Source organism: Gymnogyps californianus, chromosome 20 (genome assembly GCF_018139145.2).
Source record: "Gymnogyps californianus isolate 813 chromosome 20, ASM1813914v2, whole genome shotgun sequence".
In the NCBI taxonomy this organism is placed as follows: Eukaryota; Metazoa; Chordata; class Aves; order Accipitriformes; family Cathartidae; genus Gymnogyps; species Gymnogyps californianus.
The window spans coordinates 6103657-6120603 of NC_059490.1; the positions used below are offsets into that span (position 1 = coordinate 6103657).

Below are 16947 nucleotides of genomic sequence, written 5' to 3' on the forward strand. Positions count from 1 at the left end.
CATTTTACTGGCACCTTATATGTATTGCAGCACCTGTGTTTTCTCTCATCTTGCAGTGTTTATTATGGAAAATTTGAATAATTGCATAGAATATTTCAGCTTAGCCAATATCACTTCTCTGTGTCAGGGACAGCATTTCCCAGTATTCTGCTCTCCTTCTCCAAAATGAATTTACAATATCTCCATTACATCCCATTTTGCTAAGTGTTCTAGAGATTATAAGTGCTGTGGTGATAAATACAAAATATTTTTCCTTTCGATTTTTCTCCACAAATTTTGCTTAATTTTTCAGGTCTGATTTCTGCCTTTCTTCCTGTGTGAAATACACTGCACTCTTGCCTTCGCTTGAATTTCATCTTGAACAAAGTCAATATTTGATCTGATTCTTGTCTGTTTTCATATTTTCCTCCTGTTGTCAACTGATTATGGGATTTTAGTGAGTAAAATTCTGTGCTGTATTAGCTTGAAGTTCTCAGCTTGGCTTACTCAGTGGGCCAAGTACATCATTTCAGCTGTTCCTTCTTGTAAATCAGTCACATGCAGTACTATCATCTGGGGCTGTCATTTTTCCAGACTTTTGGGACTACTGTTTAGCTGCAAAAGGAAAAAAAGGATGACAATATCAGCTTCCAGTCCTTGTTATTTCTCCCTGTATCCTCCCATATTTCTTGTTCCTAGAAAATTGTCCTTGTAACTTACCCCTCATAACCAGCAATTTCAGTCAGAGACAAAAGGCGAAAAACATTTTTGGAGTTACAGGATTTTGTGAGTTCTGATGCAATCCGTGTTTCTTACCTTCAGCCAGGAGCACTCTGAATTAAATTCAGTCAGGCAGAGCTCTTGTTGTTTAAGGACCACAAAGTTTTGCATGAATAAGAAATCTAAGGAATAACTGGATGTTCTGTGGGGTGACATCATATGGCACAAGTCTCTTCAGTCTTTATACGCTACCTAAGATCTGAATTCCCACCAGTGTTGTTGTATTATGAATGTGCCTCCTGTCGTTCTGAGCTTCAAACTCGTGCTCTGGCTGTCATCACAGAGAGATTAGTTCCTGTTATTTTAGTTACAGATAACTATGTAAACTCACCGAACATAACACAGTAGATAAATAAGTAATGCCAATCTTTTCTTGCTTCCCTTTGCCTGAGCACTTTCTGAAGTTGGTTTTCCCCTGCTGTGAAGACTGTTGTGATTTTCCCTCTTAATTTCATGGCCAAGTGTGCCTTCTTCCTTTGACTAGCAATACTTCAGCATTTCTTAGAGCAGAATTTGTAGAGTTCAGAACTGAAGTCATTTTCCAGTGGTTGGAAAGTGGGGAACAATGCCTGGAAGGGTCTCTGGTAGTTATCAATTCTTGCTCCACTGTAATGAAGACACAATTAAAACTCAAGTTTAGTTGTCCTGTAGTCTTCCTAGAAAAGCTGTTCTTTTAAGAAGTCCCCTCCTGCAAATTGAATATATAACTTAAAGCAATTCTGCCTCACTGAATAATCACATTAAAATAAAAGGCTTTATATGAAGTGGTGTGCCTCCCCATGCTCTTCGTCAGGAGACCCACCTGAAGACCAGATATTACTACTGATGTGTGCTACTCTCCAGACTTTGCTCTACTGTGGTGGGATATGTTCAGGTAAATCGGTAGCTTGGTTGTAACATTGAAACTTCCCTCACGCTGCTTTATTCCCTCCTATTTTTTTCCAGTATTTTACAGACGAAAGAGCTTAGCCCCTCGCTAAGCTAAGTAATCCTTTTGGTACCTCCTGGACTAGAGGTCAGGCTTGATATTTGCCCAGTGGAAGGGGCGTGGTATTTTTTTTCAAACCAGTCAGACCTAAAGAGCTCTTGTGAAATCATTGGCACAACGCCATGTTTCCATAGCACTCCGACTGGCAGAAGATACTGCTGTGAATGTTAACATCTCTGTGGCACAGAGCCTCCTGCACGGTCTTCTGACTGTGGCATTAGTGAAATTACATATACTTGAAGTGAAGCATGTCACAGTGTTTGTAGGATCAGGGCCTGTAGCTGATTAGCTGGATGTTAGATTTTTTTTTTTTTTTAGTGGCCTTATAATTCAATAGAAAACTGCAGCAAACAGAAACATTCCTGCTTCATAACTGTAGAATTGCAGAGGAACACACTGAATGAGAGCAGAAAGAGTTTACACTTGTTCTACTCATGCAGTCTTGACTAAACAAAAGCATGATTGTACACGAGCTGCCCTTGGAGCTGGCTGAGATTTTTCTCAGGAAGAATTTAAAAGAGATCATCTTTAATACTCCCAGAAGAGTTCTGGGGAGCAGCCTGCCAACTATTGTCTGTCTTGGCTTCTGTGAAGTTTTTTAAACTCTGTATACAGATATTCAGTATAGCTCTTTATATGTCTGCCTTTCTCTAAAAAGCCATCAGAAGTCTGTTTCTGGATTTGTTTTCTTTTAACCCTTCTACTTCTCTAGTATTTAAGTGCTGTTGTAACTTCAAGCAATTATTGCCTCAGTGTTTTTGCCAAAAACATTAGATGGCATCACTGAGAGCTGCCATTCATCACTCTCTGGGGCTTGTTAACGCCTCTTTTCCCTATATCCTTTCGGATGATGTCACAGAATGGACAGAACCAGTATTTGTTTTAATTCTTGGTCAATGCTTAGACAATTGGACGGGAGCTCTCTCGCTGCACCTTGATTTAATCTTATTAAATTAGGGAACTCTATCACAAGTTGTGAAAACCTGTGATTATTTTGTGGAGACAGTGTGAGATTTTGGAAGGTAGGCACATCACTTGTTTCTCTTCCTATGTATGAAATATGATGAAAGAGAATTAGTGCACTCAGCCTAATCTTCAGTTTCCAGAAAGACACAGGGACTATTTGTAAGCACCCAGAAGATAAGAGCCTGCATGGATTTTTTTTCCAGGACAAATCATGTCATATCTACCCATCTTTCTCCTATGATGGTATTACGTGGATGGAAGGAAGTGGAAGATGTGACATATATTTTAACATTAGTAAAGCTTTTCACATTATCAGAGGTGAGATTCTTATAAGTCAGGGAAATAAAAGTACCATGATGTGTCAGCAAAGCTGGCTAAAAAGAAGAGTTGTCAGGAACTTGCTGACAAAAAGGCAGCATTTATCAAGTGTGTTCTGTATAAGGACCCTCTTGGATCAGACACTGCAGCCACAGAAGACAAATCCTTAAGAAATTAGGATTTGTTAGCTGAAGCTCAGAGAAGTACTTACTTGGAACAGGTTAGACTTATTTCTAGCACAAACAGTTTAAGGGTGGTTGATCCACACTTGAGGCAGAGGAAGAGAGTAGATAGGTTTCACAGTATTTTCTTAATCAGTAGACCATTTTTTTTTAAAGGTTGATGAATTAGCTTCCATCCAGTTACTGGTTGATGGGGGTGGATTGTTAAATAAATAAAACAGTTAAGTAAACATTGTGACCATTTTACAAAATCACCATTTTGGAGTTTAGTTTAAAGTATTTTAATGAAGTATGGGAACCACTATATCACTCGCCTTGAAATAGGCTTCTTGGACACTGATGAATATTGCATATATCTCAGATTTGCATGCATCTCATGTCTTTCAGACTACAGGTTGAGTAACAGTGATATTGAGTAACAGGTAACATCTCAGGTTCTCCTGTAGCCATATTTTAATGAAATCAGAGATACTTAGTAATGTTTCCTACCTAGCTGTTCACTGTTTAACCTAGTTCTGAGATTCTTTGGAATGGAAAGTACTTACTATACTGTTTACCTTTTAGACTATATTATTGTTATTTATTATTATTATTGATTAGACAAACTTCTCGTTTGTGGCCCCCTTCTTCTTTTGCCACCCAGAATCAGTAGAGGTATTAGCTTCAATGATTCTGAAACGGTAGATATGCAATATTGACCAGGGGCCAATCCATTAAGGTATTTTTAACTTACTGATAATTTCCTACCTTTGGTCTTCACTTGTGAGTGAATAATCAACTGACTTCTTCCACCTTGGAAAAGATGTTTAAAAAAATCTTATCACTTTCATTACAAAATATTTGAGTAGAATGGTGCCATTTGCAACACGAGTTTCAGGCCAGAGATGAAGGTACCCAACACCCAGAATCATTAAAAAATCCAGAACACACCTTTGCAAACAAATATATGTTTAATTGCATTGTATAATGGATTTATAGTTGTTAAATATATTATTTTACTGTATAACTTATCGTTCTTCCAGTTCCTTTAGCAGTTCGTCAAAGTGAGTAATGTACCATTTAGCTTTCTCCTTTACTTGCTTTCTGATTACATTTCCTCCAAATCCAATGAAGCAGTCCTGGCAAAACAGAAAGAACAGGCACATATATTATTGCAGTCCCATGTAAGGAATGAAGCTTCTCAGCAATTAAGTTTGGTTTTAAGACTGGATTTTAAAATTATGGTATTCCTCCCTGCCTCTTCCCCTATTTTACTTTGCATGTTCATTTTTCAAATTTATCGACAAGAACTTCATTAACATTTAATTTTGCACCACTTTGGTTAGTAGAGTTTTGTTCCAATAGGAAAGTTGTGTCTCAGTGCCTCGTAACTTCAAGATTGTTCAGATCTGAGATTTTACTGCAAATCTGATGTAAATGTCATGCAACATAAGGCCTTACTGTTCAAGAATGAGTTAACATTCAAACGTGCATGCAGCATCTCACAATTATTCCTATACTGTTTATCTTAACTCTGTTTACTTCATTTGATAGATAGCAAAAGTAAACATTAACCATGTCTTCAATCATTAACCAGGAACAATCATCATTTCTACATCTTAGAAAACCATCTGCAGTGAAAGTGCAGTGTTTAAAATTTCCACTGCTTCTTTTCTGGCTTTAGGTAGAAAGCATTAAGCAAATACTAAGCTGCTTTGGTCATGCACGTATTTAACAGTGAGGGACCAGCTGTCATAACTCACAGCAGCAGTAGCTCTCGGAGTTTGTTGCTGTGCGTTTCCATGCACTGGGATATCTGTCCCTCCGCATTGGCGAAGAAGGGGTATTGGGGTACTTTTATGCAGAGAAAGGTGCTAAAGGGGAGACAGAATTAAGATCTGTCCTCTGTAAAATGACCGTTTAGAAAAGTTGTCTTTCTATTCATTTTTTTATCATTTCACCCTGTCAGGGCTGATACCTTCAAAGGTATCGTCGCTGCACAGTAAGATGAACCCTGTTGCTAGGCCAATATCAGGTAAACGTGCACCAGATCTGTGCCAGACCTTCATGCTAAGCACCATTAATCAGTGTTCAGAACCAGGTAGGGTAAGACTTCTGCACAGAAGCAAGCACTTACTGTGGGGTCATAGAAGGGAAAGGCAGATGGGATAATATCAGCTTGATTGGAGACAGATTGCTAGACTGTTGCACAGCCCTGCTAGACCCAGCCAGCATCCTGGCTTAGAGGGTGACACCCTTACTGAGATTGTCTGAACTGAGAGAAATCAACCGTTGCATGATGCAGGCTATCTAGAGGAAAACTGCCCACACAGATCTCTCTTAGGCTGTGGGAAGTGCTAAATCTTCCCTGAAGTCCTATAAAGAATTTAAACTGCACTTTTTTTTCCCCCAAAGGATTTGCTCAAAAGGAATTTAGAATTCCGGTTCTTTAATACTTACAGCAGGGGGACAGGCTTCCATGTCTGTAGCTCCATCTCCAATCATAACTACTTTCTCAAAGTGGAACTGTTCCTTCAGATGAGTAATAACCTTTCCTTTCCCCCCTGATTCAGCTGTTGGTTGTGTTTCATCAAATCCTGCGTATTCTCCTAGAACACAGTGGAAGGACAAGTTAGACACGCAGCATATTTTCTTGTAAATGAAGAAAGATAGATGCCTATGGTCTTTACTTCAGAAAACAGCTAATTACATGCAGCCCTGTAAGCCTCACAATATCAGCATCCCAAAAAAGTAATTAGAAGGTAAGCGTAAAAACTAGGATTTTACCCAAGTCTGCAGTGGGGATATTTTCAAAGAGCTGAAATGCTAAGACAAAAGTAGAAACCCTGTATGCGTAGTGTTACAAATCCATTCCCAGTCACTCTGGTCCAGTCATTCTGGTGTAAACATTTCAAAAGCAGCATCCAGTATGATGTATAGACAGTGTATGAAACACTGAGTAAGAAACAACCTCACTAACTACAGTTCTGCTTGATTACATTAGCTTAAAGTCCAGAGCAGCTCTACTAAAGTACATCGGTCTCCATACATCCCTCAAAGTCACTGAAAATGAAGTTTGCCTCTGAAAGCAGGTAAGTGTAATAAACTCTTTTAACTTGAAGGAGCAAGAGAAAATGAAACTGCTGTCAGCCACTGTAACATGTTTTACCTTTGGCACAGCTTGCAATCAAAAAGTAACTACAGCTCTATTTCATATGTCTGGAAAATGACCTGAACTCATGTTTGTGGTAAGATCTTGCAATTTTCCTATTTGGAGCTAGCTGGATTGGTAACAAGGTCATGTAGGCTGGACAGTATCTGTAGCCCAATATCTGACAGTTTGAACCAAAAAAGTGGCATTAATTAGCAGAGAAAAGAGACTTTAAGGGAATCTCACCATTAAAGTAAAACTTCAGCCTGTTGGCAAAGACGTTTGCTGTTGGAATGTTCAGCTGCAAGGCCACGTGCTCCACGATGCTCTGAAACCCCCCAGAGACCAAGAAGACCTGGACCCCTCGTTGATGAAGCCTGCTCACCAGCTCCCTGAGAAGAAAGAGCAGTCACCAAGTGTGAGTGCCTGGCAGCATCTAGGGATAACAAAGTTAAAATACATCTTTCCTAAACAAGGCTGCCCATACTTTGTGTTACTCCAGTTTAGTTAGGATGTGTGCTGCTTTCCAGCTCCATCCATCTCTGCTGCCCAAAGTTTTTCCTTCTTTCCCTTGCAAGTTTGTGCATACACCTTGCTTGAAAAGAGCTGAACAAAACCATCACGTCTAGAGACAAACAGGTACGTAGTTAAACAAGCACCCCTGAGAAACGTTTTCTTTACACTTTCATACTGTTCACATTAGTTCCCTTAAACAAATGAGAGCAGATCCAGTTCAGATTTTTTCTGAAACAATAGCAAGAAAATGAATCTGTAACGCAGAAAAAAGTAGGGAATGTGGGGGAGATAAAGCCACTATGCCAGAATGCAAAAGTGGGCCGAAAAGTGTGCAAAGTGCAAACATTTTCTAACTCAGAGTTGCTTCCCCAGACACTGGGCATGGATGCTGTCTTTAGAAGAGGGCACCAGCTACAGAAAAGGAATCAAAAAAAGTAGACATTTTTGGACCCAGTTAATGTCAATGGGGCTTGAAGGCAGCTAAAAGTTTTACGGGATTTGGCTCTAGAAGCAGGAAGATCAGCATGCAGCAATGCTGAGCAGTAGAAGTAGCAGAAATGCTAAATACTAAAAAGCAAAGTGGAGGCTTAAAGCAGGCTACACAGAAAAGGAGGAAGAAAGGGAAGGAATGAAAAGGAAAATCATGTGATCCTAAACAAGAAAACAATGTTCTCTTTGTGGTTACATCTAGCTATGCCTTCTACAGAAAAAGCTGAGCATGTGCTTCATTTCAAGGAGAAAATACAAGCACAATGTAATCTAAAACTACTGTATGTGCTAAAAATATTTTAGACTTGGAGCTATGGCCAGATTTTGTAGTAAAGAAATCTTTTCAATTGTTTGAAACAATTTGAATAGGAAAAAAAACTTTTCAGTTTAAATAGTTAATGTTTATTCCAAACCCAAAGATGAATGAACATACACATATATATGTATTTCCCCTTAATGATTTTTTAACACTTTTTTAGGGACTTCAGTACAGAATGGGTAGCTCTGAACAATGGATCCCCTAAGCTGAGCCCAGGGGTGTGACTGCACACAGAAGTACAAGAGAGAGGTAATATAATTGCAGGATAGACCAAGCCAGTAGTTCATGCTGGGTATTAAATCTCCTCCCAGTTCCATCACCCATCAAAAAACAGATGTGATTGAACAGATTATTTTCCATGCCCGTTTAATCCTTGAGCCAGAATTTGAGCTTGCCAGCCAAAACACCAGTTAATACCTAAGACTGTTTTCTTTTTACATGGATGCTTAGCCACTTGACATGGACTCAGGCCATTATAAGCTCCTGATATAAGCTTTGTACACAACATGGAAATGGAGTAGGAAGGCAATCTAAACCAGCTCTATGGTCTTACAGCCTCACTAATGTCACAGAATTTTGTTGATTTATGCCATGTGCTTTTGGAAGACTTTTTCATTAGATCATTTCAAATTCTTCTTACCTTATTCCTGGTGTTAGCTGAGGTGGGTTGTCAGATATTAATTTCTGCACTTGCTCATAGGAGGGACGTATGAGACCTAGTCGTGCCGTTAAAGCTGCTTTGAATGTCACAGTGCCACCCATAGCTCTGCGGGTCCTAAATTGTGATCCGAAAAAAGCAAATCAGTGACGCTTAACAAGTTGAGGCTTCTCCAAAGAACAGTTAGTTAAAGAAGAACGACAGGGAACACGGTAAGAGACCATAGGTTCTAGGTTATACCGTATCTATGTGGTAAAGGAGAAGATTGGTACACTGAAAAGGTTGGTAGCAACCACTGGTAGAAGATCTCCACAGATCGGAGCTCTTGTGAGAACCAGTGAGGCAAAGGAAAACTGCTTCATTCCCTCTGTGAGTGCATCTGAGCCACTGGGACCCGTATTCCTGAACTGCAGCTCAGGTGCCCTTCTCTGAAGTTAACAGAACTTTTGCTACAAGCTTCAATGGAAACAACATCAGCCTCAGAGAAGTGTTAAGAGAGTTTTCCCCTCTCCTCCGTCTCATAATAAGGTTTACTAGTGCTTAGCCAAGTTTAATGATGAGGGCTGATCTTAGTCTATTGAAGAAATTTACACTAGAGAATTTATGTCAGTATAGTTTTGTTGAGTAGCTTCACAATTCCAAAAGAAGTTACTTCATTATGCATTAGTTCCACTTCTTATTCCTAAAATCCTTTTTAAACTGTAATAATCTCCTATGACAGAGTTGAATTAATCCCTATTGTAAAATCATTGTCACAGATTAACTTTATCCATGCTTATTTTTTACTACTGTTCCTATGAAGTAAACAGAAAATATACATACATCTCTGCGACGGCATCTCCGACTCCACAGAACTTCGCAAGCTCATCAATGCCTTCTTCCCTGATGACTGTACTGTCCACATCAAAGCATACTGCATCAGCATTGCGGAAGATTTCTTTCATCTCCAAGAGGGACGCCATCCTTTTAGGAACCTTCTTACTGTGAGGGGACAAGATAAAGTCTTTCTCTGAGTGACGGTGCTGGACTCTGTCTTGAGCCATTGGCGCAACTGATCTGGTTCTTGCGAGTAGGGACGAGCACAGCCTGGTAGCCAGCTTTTATCAAGGAGTGTGAGCGGTGGTGGAGGTCTGGCTCGGTCGCTGATTTGCTCTCTGCTGTTGCTGCCTACTGATGTTCAATTTACGTTACAGGTGGGCTGTGGAGCTTTGGTCAGTTGCTGATTTGCTCTCTGCAGGCTCGGCCCATTGATGTTCACATGGGGTTCAAGGTTATAATACTTGGCATTTGCTGAACCATCAGACTGCCAACTGCTGTGTGGGACTTGCAGTTCTCTGTCTCATCTTGCCCTCACCACTCAAATGGATCTTGATTTCTCATCAGACCCAGTACAGTGTGTCAAATTAGTTTCTCGAGGAGGTAGTAAAAGACAGCCAGCCCTTAAGGATTTGCTTGATCACAGTAGACATAACTATCTTAAACTTATCAGTGAGTGGTTGTCCCTAAATCATGAAGGTTTAGATCCTTTACTATGTCCTGATTAATATAAACTAAATATTCTCATCATCTATGAATGCATAGAAGATTTGGCCATTAGCATTGGGAATTAGTCTTTTATAAAATCCATTAAAGTCTTGGGCTTTGAGAACTTCACTCAACCCATTAAGATATCACATCATGACACAACTTTTTTCTATAACAATGCCTGACAAATGTTTATTTTCTTCCCTTTTATATCTGTCCACTTAAATATGTTGAGCACTTCTACAGATCAGAAGCACAAGGTGTTAATCGAGTATTTTCTTACTCTACCCTACTCATCTTGTGCCTCATCCTTTCATAAGGGAATTCAGTGTGGACTTTACTATTTACCAATCTGTACATTTAGACAGAAATAACAGCTTTCTATCTATCTCACTTCCCAGATTTTTGTAAAAGTTTTTGTTTGGTTCTCTCTTCTAATCTCTTAGACGTCTCTCAGGACACGTCTTGTATAATTGATCTGGGTAGCAGGTTCTCTCTTTTTCTGGGATAGGGGAAAAAATACCGTCAAACAGCATGTTATATACCTTCATTGTGTTCTATACCTTCATCTTTTGTTTTCCTCTCACTAAGCTAATTTATTTTTCTCCTATATATCATGTGAATTTTGATGGTGAGAGGTCTTACACACACAAGTTCCCACAAAACATTTATTTTCTGCCCTTTTTGGACAAACTTTGCACCCCCAGATACAAAAGACATCAGTGAAGATGGAGAAGATGAACACTATGTACCTTGCTGTGGAAAAGTACAGGAGCTGATTGGTACTGATGTAGCTCACTGCCAGACAGGAGTCATCCAGGGATCACATGTGGTAAGCACTAGTGCTGTTTCCGAGGTGAGTTCTGTGTGCTCACTGAGAGATCACAGCTAAATAGTTAATGGTCAAAGCAGCAACAGGAACCTTGGGTTTTATTCCCATGACTAGTAACCATATGGTGAACATTGGGATACAAAAGGCATTATGAAAAATTACCATAATCACTAAAAAGATGTATAGAACACACACTCATCTTTTATCTGTTCATGTGTACAGAATAAAAGAGGATACTCCTGTCCTTCACTGAAAGGTAAAAGTCTGTATAAATGAAGCCACCAAACCTAAGCAGTGAAACCTGTTGTGAACAGCTAAGAGCCATATTTGTAAGAGATAATCTCTGTTTAACAAACAGGTAGATATAAAATAGCAAGAAACAGAGAGAGCAAGTCACGTTAAAGGCAAAGCTATCCAAAGGCAGCCATGAAACAGTACTGTTTGAGAGGGTCGTTCTAGCTATTCTTGAGTTTTCTGGTGTGAACACACTACTATAGTAACCAAAGTGGGTTCATGGCTCTTCCACAAGGCCGAGAAGGTGACACAGTAGCTTCCTCAGTGCTCATCTGCATCGCAGGTGTGAGAGAGAATGGGAGAGCAGGTATCACGCAGCCCATACTTCCCTCCTGTGCATTCAGTTTAGGTGTGGGAAGGTAGGACAGAGCCTGAGCTCAGCCTCCCCGGTGTGCCAGAAAGCAAAGGTGAATGGGTACGCAGTAAGGAGTAGATATTCCAGAAAAGGGCTTTTACAAATTCCACCTCTGGGAAGGGCAGAAACAAGGACTGAACCATAGTTTGGCAGGTCTCTGCTCTTGGTGCATCAGAGCTGTTTGTAAAACTCTGGTCTAGCCTTAGAAGCATCACTAAAGAATTATTTGCTGCAGACAGCACATCGTTTTTTGTATTTTTCTATGAAGACTGCACTGTACATATAAGAAATACCGTCATATGCCATCAGCACGGCACATAAGAGAAACCTCTCTCTCTTAAGCGGCCACAGACATAAAAACTTCCCTCCGACAGAGACTGGTTCTGAGCTAAGACTTGGCAGTGGGTGCTCAGGTGACACGTGAATTCCAAGTTTACTTTGCGTTAGCCTTGACTTGACATTGGCTCCGCAGCACTGTGTTTGTATTTTCAGTGGGAGATTTTGATTTTCTGAGCAGGAGGGCTTTAACTTTAGGGCAGACCTTGACAGCCATTTGCTAGATACATTTGTGCAGTGGAATTAAAAAAAAAAAATCCACTAACATTTTTTTAAATGGCAGGGCGTTAATTTTTTCCAGCCTACTGGAAATGCTAAAGTCCACCAAAAATTCAGCCATGGGTATGGGGCCAATTTTTCTCTACTGGACAAACTTGTTGCATCACTCTGGCGTGACATTTGCGTCACGGTGTTCCAACACTGATTCCTTATTATGCAAAGCCATCACGTTGCCTCATGCTAACCTGAGGCTGCACTGCAACATTACCACATTATGATGCAATGTCACTGTGTGGGGACACCACACTGTGATGTGATTTCTTGCTGAGAACCTGAAATATATTTCTGGATACACGTCTTCAAAATTTTAATCTGAGAAAAACGTTATTGCCAGAAACACACATTGGGAGCAGGAAGGAAGAGACATTAATTTTTCCTTCTCTCTGGGAAGGGGAGTATAGGAAATCCACATTTCCCATACTCCTTTCCCTTCTGGATGCTCCTTACAATGACAAGACCACCGCTGTGGTGGACTTTACACTTTGATGGACAAACAGACAAGTTAGAGGAAGAATTACACATACCAGTTGTGGAGCCATGGTTGGAATTAACCCTGTCCTCTCTTTGTTCCATGTAATAACTCTTTCAAAAGACTTTCAAGGTGTGGTTTATAGTGCCTAAAAATGACAAGTTGGAAGGGAAGAATTGCATTTTGAAATGCAGAAACCATCAGTAGTTCCTGATCTCCGTTGGCCTCTGACCTGCTAAAATCTTTCCACTTTGTGCTATGGCTGGGCACTGAGTCCTGGAAAACACAGACCTGGTTTTGGCAAATGTATCGTCACACATGTTGGAGAACTTGTGATGAACTGTAAAGTAGGGAAGGTCATACAGGAGCAAAGACGAGAACATATGACAGAAGCTTCAGCTATCGCAGGGGGTCTTGCTGGTGGGAAAAGCAAATTTTAGGAGTTAAAGGTCATTCACCTGGAGTGAAATAAGGTTCTTCTGCCTTTGTCGGCAGAGCTCCAGGGGTCACAATCAGCTCCAGAGGCTGGCAAATGCCATTCCAAATGGTAACATGCCAATTTCAGTAACTTGTGAATTTTTTTTCCCAGCCCTAAACGTAGATGAGAGCATAAGGCAAGGCTATTAGTGATGGAGTAATGGGCAACAGGAGTGGGGGGAAATACAAGCAGGAGAGGTTCTGCTTCTTCCCTTGTTTTCAGGATTTTCACTGGGCCATCCTGGCATGGCGTCCACCAGGAAGCTGCCTGGAATTCACCTCCGGATAAGCGCGCATAGGAAATAAGGACAGACACAGTAGCTTGTGCACAGGTAGGTGTCACTTGGAAACATGAGCAAAAAGAACTGAAGCTGTGTAAAACCTTTCTATGGACAAATCTCTAACAGTTGTAGTAAGGGAACAGCAATTTTTTATTCCAGAGTGGTATAGGCCTCTACAGTTGGCAGAGATTAATGACTCTGAAATACAGGGCATCTGATTGCTTAAATGCGTCAATGTTTTAATGAGATGGTAAGAAAAAAGAAATTCCCACAAATAATGAGTTCTGTCTCCATATGAAAAACGGGTAGAAAATCTCTGATCTTTCTGCCATTGAATTTCAGATAGGTAATCTATTCCTATCCTATTATTTACATGCTGGAAAAGCATCCAAGCAGCAAACATTTCAACAGGTCTGATAATAAAATATTGCGGGGAAAAGCTGAAAAGAAGAAAATGGGGAAGAGAAGAAGCAATGGGCAAAGAAGTGACTAGAGAAGACAAAACAGTGACGGAGAGAGGTAGGGTGAAACGTGAGATAAAGATGGAGAAAAATCACAAGGGAAAAGTGGAATTCCCATGAGATCTCCTTGCCTCCAGACTATGAAGTACTTCATTAGGCCATTTGGAAAAAAACCTGGCATTTCCACAAGAAATAGTTCTGTTTCGTAACAGAGAGGGTGGAGTCACAGAAGCAAGCACAGGAATTATGTAAGACCACATGTCAAAGGAACACAACTGAAATCTTTTCTGTTTGCTGACCCTTCGAAGAAGGGCACTTGCTGCACTGTGAAAAACTGAAACATCTGCAGTATCTGCTACATAAAATGCAAAAGGAACAAGTAAATGGTACTCAGAACTCCAGGTGTTCTGGGGCTGGTATACTTTGATGAGATCTTGACGAGATCTCAAAATCCTCATTGTGACTAGACTTCACTTGTTACCATATTTCAGCTTTCAGAAGTGCTGCCACGCTGCTATTTTGCATTATGTTCACATTTATTGCTGTGAAAAAATGAAGATTAAGTGAATCTTAATGAAATATTACCTAAAATATCTTTTTAAACATATCACTCAGGAATATCCTAGTTGCAAATAGTTTCTAGCGTTTCTGATTCTGATTCACTTTCCCATTTAACAAGGTGAGAGTGAGCACTTCATTGAGATACACTCTGAGATACATTCCCGCAGCAGAATAACATTGCGTTGAACATGCGGTGAGATTAACAGAAATGCAACCACATTAAACTGTTTCTGTTGCATTGAAGGGAAACTGCTGCTTTGAGTAAGGGATTTGGAGAAAATAGTTCTTGAAACTTTTCTCAGGACCTGTTCCCACTACAGGAGTGGTCCTGCCTGTAAGAATGTTCACAGGAGTGTTTCCATGGTATTAGTTGAAACAAACCACTTAATCCTCGTCGTTTCTAGTCCTATGTCTGTAAAATGGGAATAATACAGCAATACAGCTTTTCTATGCTGAGGTTTAATTCTCAGTGTTAGCAATATGTTTTGAAAGCTTTAGAAGAAAGGGGATACATTTAAGCAGATTAGTTATATTTAAGCAAATTGTGACTGTTGTTTATATCCCTGCAAGTACTACTCTTTAAAAGTTCAACCCATCCATCCATAACGGTGAGTTTCTGAGGTTTTCAGTGTGAGAATAGAAAGATTCAGTCCTTAACCTCACTAAGCTTGCTTCACACTTCCTGGTTTTCTGTTCAGTTTTTAAAGGTAGTAATACAAACCTGCACGCAAGTCAAGAGATGAATTGTTTGCAGCTATATACTAATACCTGAACAGCAGCGCCTAACAGTGAATTTACTTAAGCACCTTTTAAAAAGTAGTTGAAAAGGGGTAGAAGGAACCTGATGGATGTTGACATACACCTCCCAACTCTCCAATGCCCTCTCGCCTGTCCTGACAAAATGATGATGCTTCCCCCCTGCATGATTGCATCATTCATTCATGCTGCTGTTATAGAACAGGCACCACGCTCCTGCTGCATCTTGCAGGGCAGCACAGTCGCAGCCCCAGCAGAAGATACTCTTCATTTTCTATGCTAGAAAAATATGGTAAGTGTTATGGATCTGATACGCCAAACGCCAACCCCTTCCAAACTGAGAGAAAAAAACGTTCCCAGTGACTTACAGTATTGTACTGGCCGTGGCTGTTGCTGCTGCTGCAAACCTCTTGGCTGCACAAGAAAAGAAGGGATCAGCTGAGACCTTCAGTCACATAAATACAACGGCACGGGCTGATCTGGAAGAAAGCCGCATTTTGTAAATCACTCTTTTATAATCTGCTGAGTAAGCCAGCCTGGATGTTTTTTTTAAATGGTTGCACACATGTAACCAGAGAAGTCCAGCTGTTCGCTGACAGGCGTAGGGAAGAGAGGTGTAACCTTGCCTGCGTCGGGGGAGGAGCCGCTTGGGCCCAGTTTGGGGCGCTCCCAGCTTGGGTAGGCACGGCTTGGCAGGGAGCAGACCCCGCACAAGATGATGGGGAGCTTGCTCGCCCGTCAGCCAGCCTGTGCCACAGGCACGGAGAACAAGACGGGTCTTAGCAAACTCACCTCGCTGCACGCAGGGCGCCAGCGCGGGAGGGCGAGGGACGAGAGCTGAGGAGGGGCTCTGACAAGCAGCAGTCAGGAGTTTTCTCTTGGCGTGAAATCAGAGGTGAGGCAGGGACACCGTTTTCTGTCGCTGTGGATGAGATGAAAGGTTTTGTGAGTTAAGATTGCAGTATTGCATTTTGGCTTAAGCTGCTACTCTGTGCATCAGAGTGTGCAATGTTACACACACAAAAAATTGAATCGAAATTCATCAAAAGCTTTGAAGGCAAAATTAAAACTTCTGCTTATGAGAAGGCTCTGTTTTGTTTCCCCAAATGTAATGTTGTCAAAAGCAACAGAAAAATTGCAAAACCTGTCTGTGCTTCTGTTTTGGCATCCCACAGAAGAGCTTCCCTCAGACGTTACTGTGGACATTGGTTAGGAAACGGGAGACTGCCAACCCAGAACTATGAAGCTGCTTGTTTGGTTCAAGGTCAAGAAAGCCTGATTCAGCTGATTTAGCTTCTTTCATTCGCTTGTGATACGAGTCTTATGACTGCTGCCTGTCTTGAAAGTCTGTTCTGCACCACTGGATGCACCAGTCACATTCTATGCATGATCTCTTTTGCCATTCTGGCAGTATTACCCCTCAAAATTACATGCATTAATTAAAATCAATAGCCTTGTGTGCCTCTCGTCCCATGTCCGCCTTTATGTTTTTTCAGAAGTTCTCAGTACATGACCATTTGTCAACATGAGCATCCATTAGTAACTTCTGGTGTCAGGAAAAGCTGGTACCAAGCCCCTTTGCTGCTGGTTCACTGTTCAGTCTGGTCCTGTTTGTTAGTTTTATCGTGGCAGGACAGTATGTTTTTAAAACAGATTTAGAAATCATTTCTGTGAATAAGGTTAAATGAAAACAGATCTTGATAAAGATGAAAGAAAACTTTTACTGAGAACCTCAAAGGTTTTTTTGCCAAGATAAGCAGTGCATGATTTGACTAAGAGAATTGCTGCTGAATATTTCATGAAGGATATTCCCTTTATTTGGCTTAGTTTAATGGACACGGTCTTAATTCAGTTAAATATTTCAGTTCTAATCTGGTGTAATTTGTTGTAAATCCAGTGATTTCAAAGGACAATTAGGCCTAGTAAGCATCTGTCCTGTATTTTTGCTACGCATTAAAAACAAATATGGAGAACAGTTCAACAACTACAGCTAAGAC

General features: G+C 40.6%; 1 protein-coding gene across 2 annotated transcripts; it reads right to left on the bottom strand.

Annotated features, from left to right (window-relative positions):
* Positions 1–4147: 4147 nt before the first annotated feature.
* PSPH (phosphoserine phosphatase) lies at positions 4148–15823 on the bottom strand. Of its 2 annotated transcripts, XM_050908973.1 has the most exons (7): positions 15743–15823; positions 15319–15429; positions 9148–9306; positions 8308–8442; positions 6590–6735; positions 5653–5801; positions 4148–4331 (listed from the first exon to the last, which is right to left on the bottom strand). In XM_050908973.1, exons 3-7 carry the CDS (start codon positions 9285–9287, stop codon positions 4221–4223), a joined length of 681 nt encoding a protein of 226 aa, XP_050764930.1. In that variant the 5' UTR covers positions 9288–9306; positions 15319–15429; positions 15743–15823; the 3' UTR covers positions 4148–4220. The 2 variants fall into 2 exon arrangements, with proteins under 2 accessions (XP_050764930.1, XP_050764929.1); XM_050908972.1 differs by lacking the exons at positions 15319–15429; positions 15743–15823 and having other exon boundaries at positions 9148–9429.
* Between the last annotated feature and the right edge of the window lie 1124 nt (positions 15824–16947).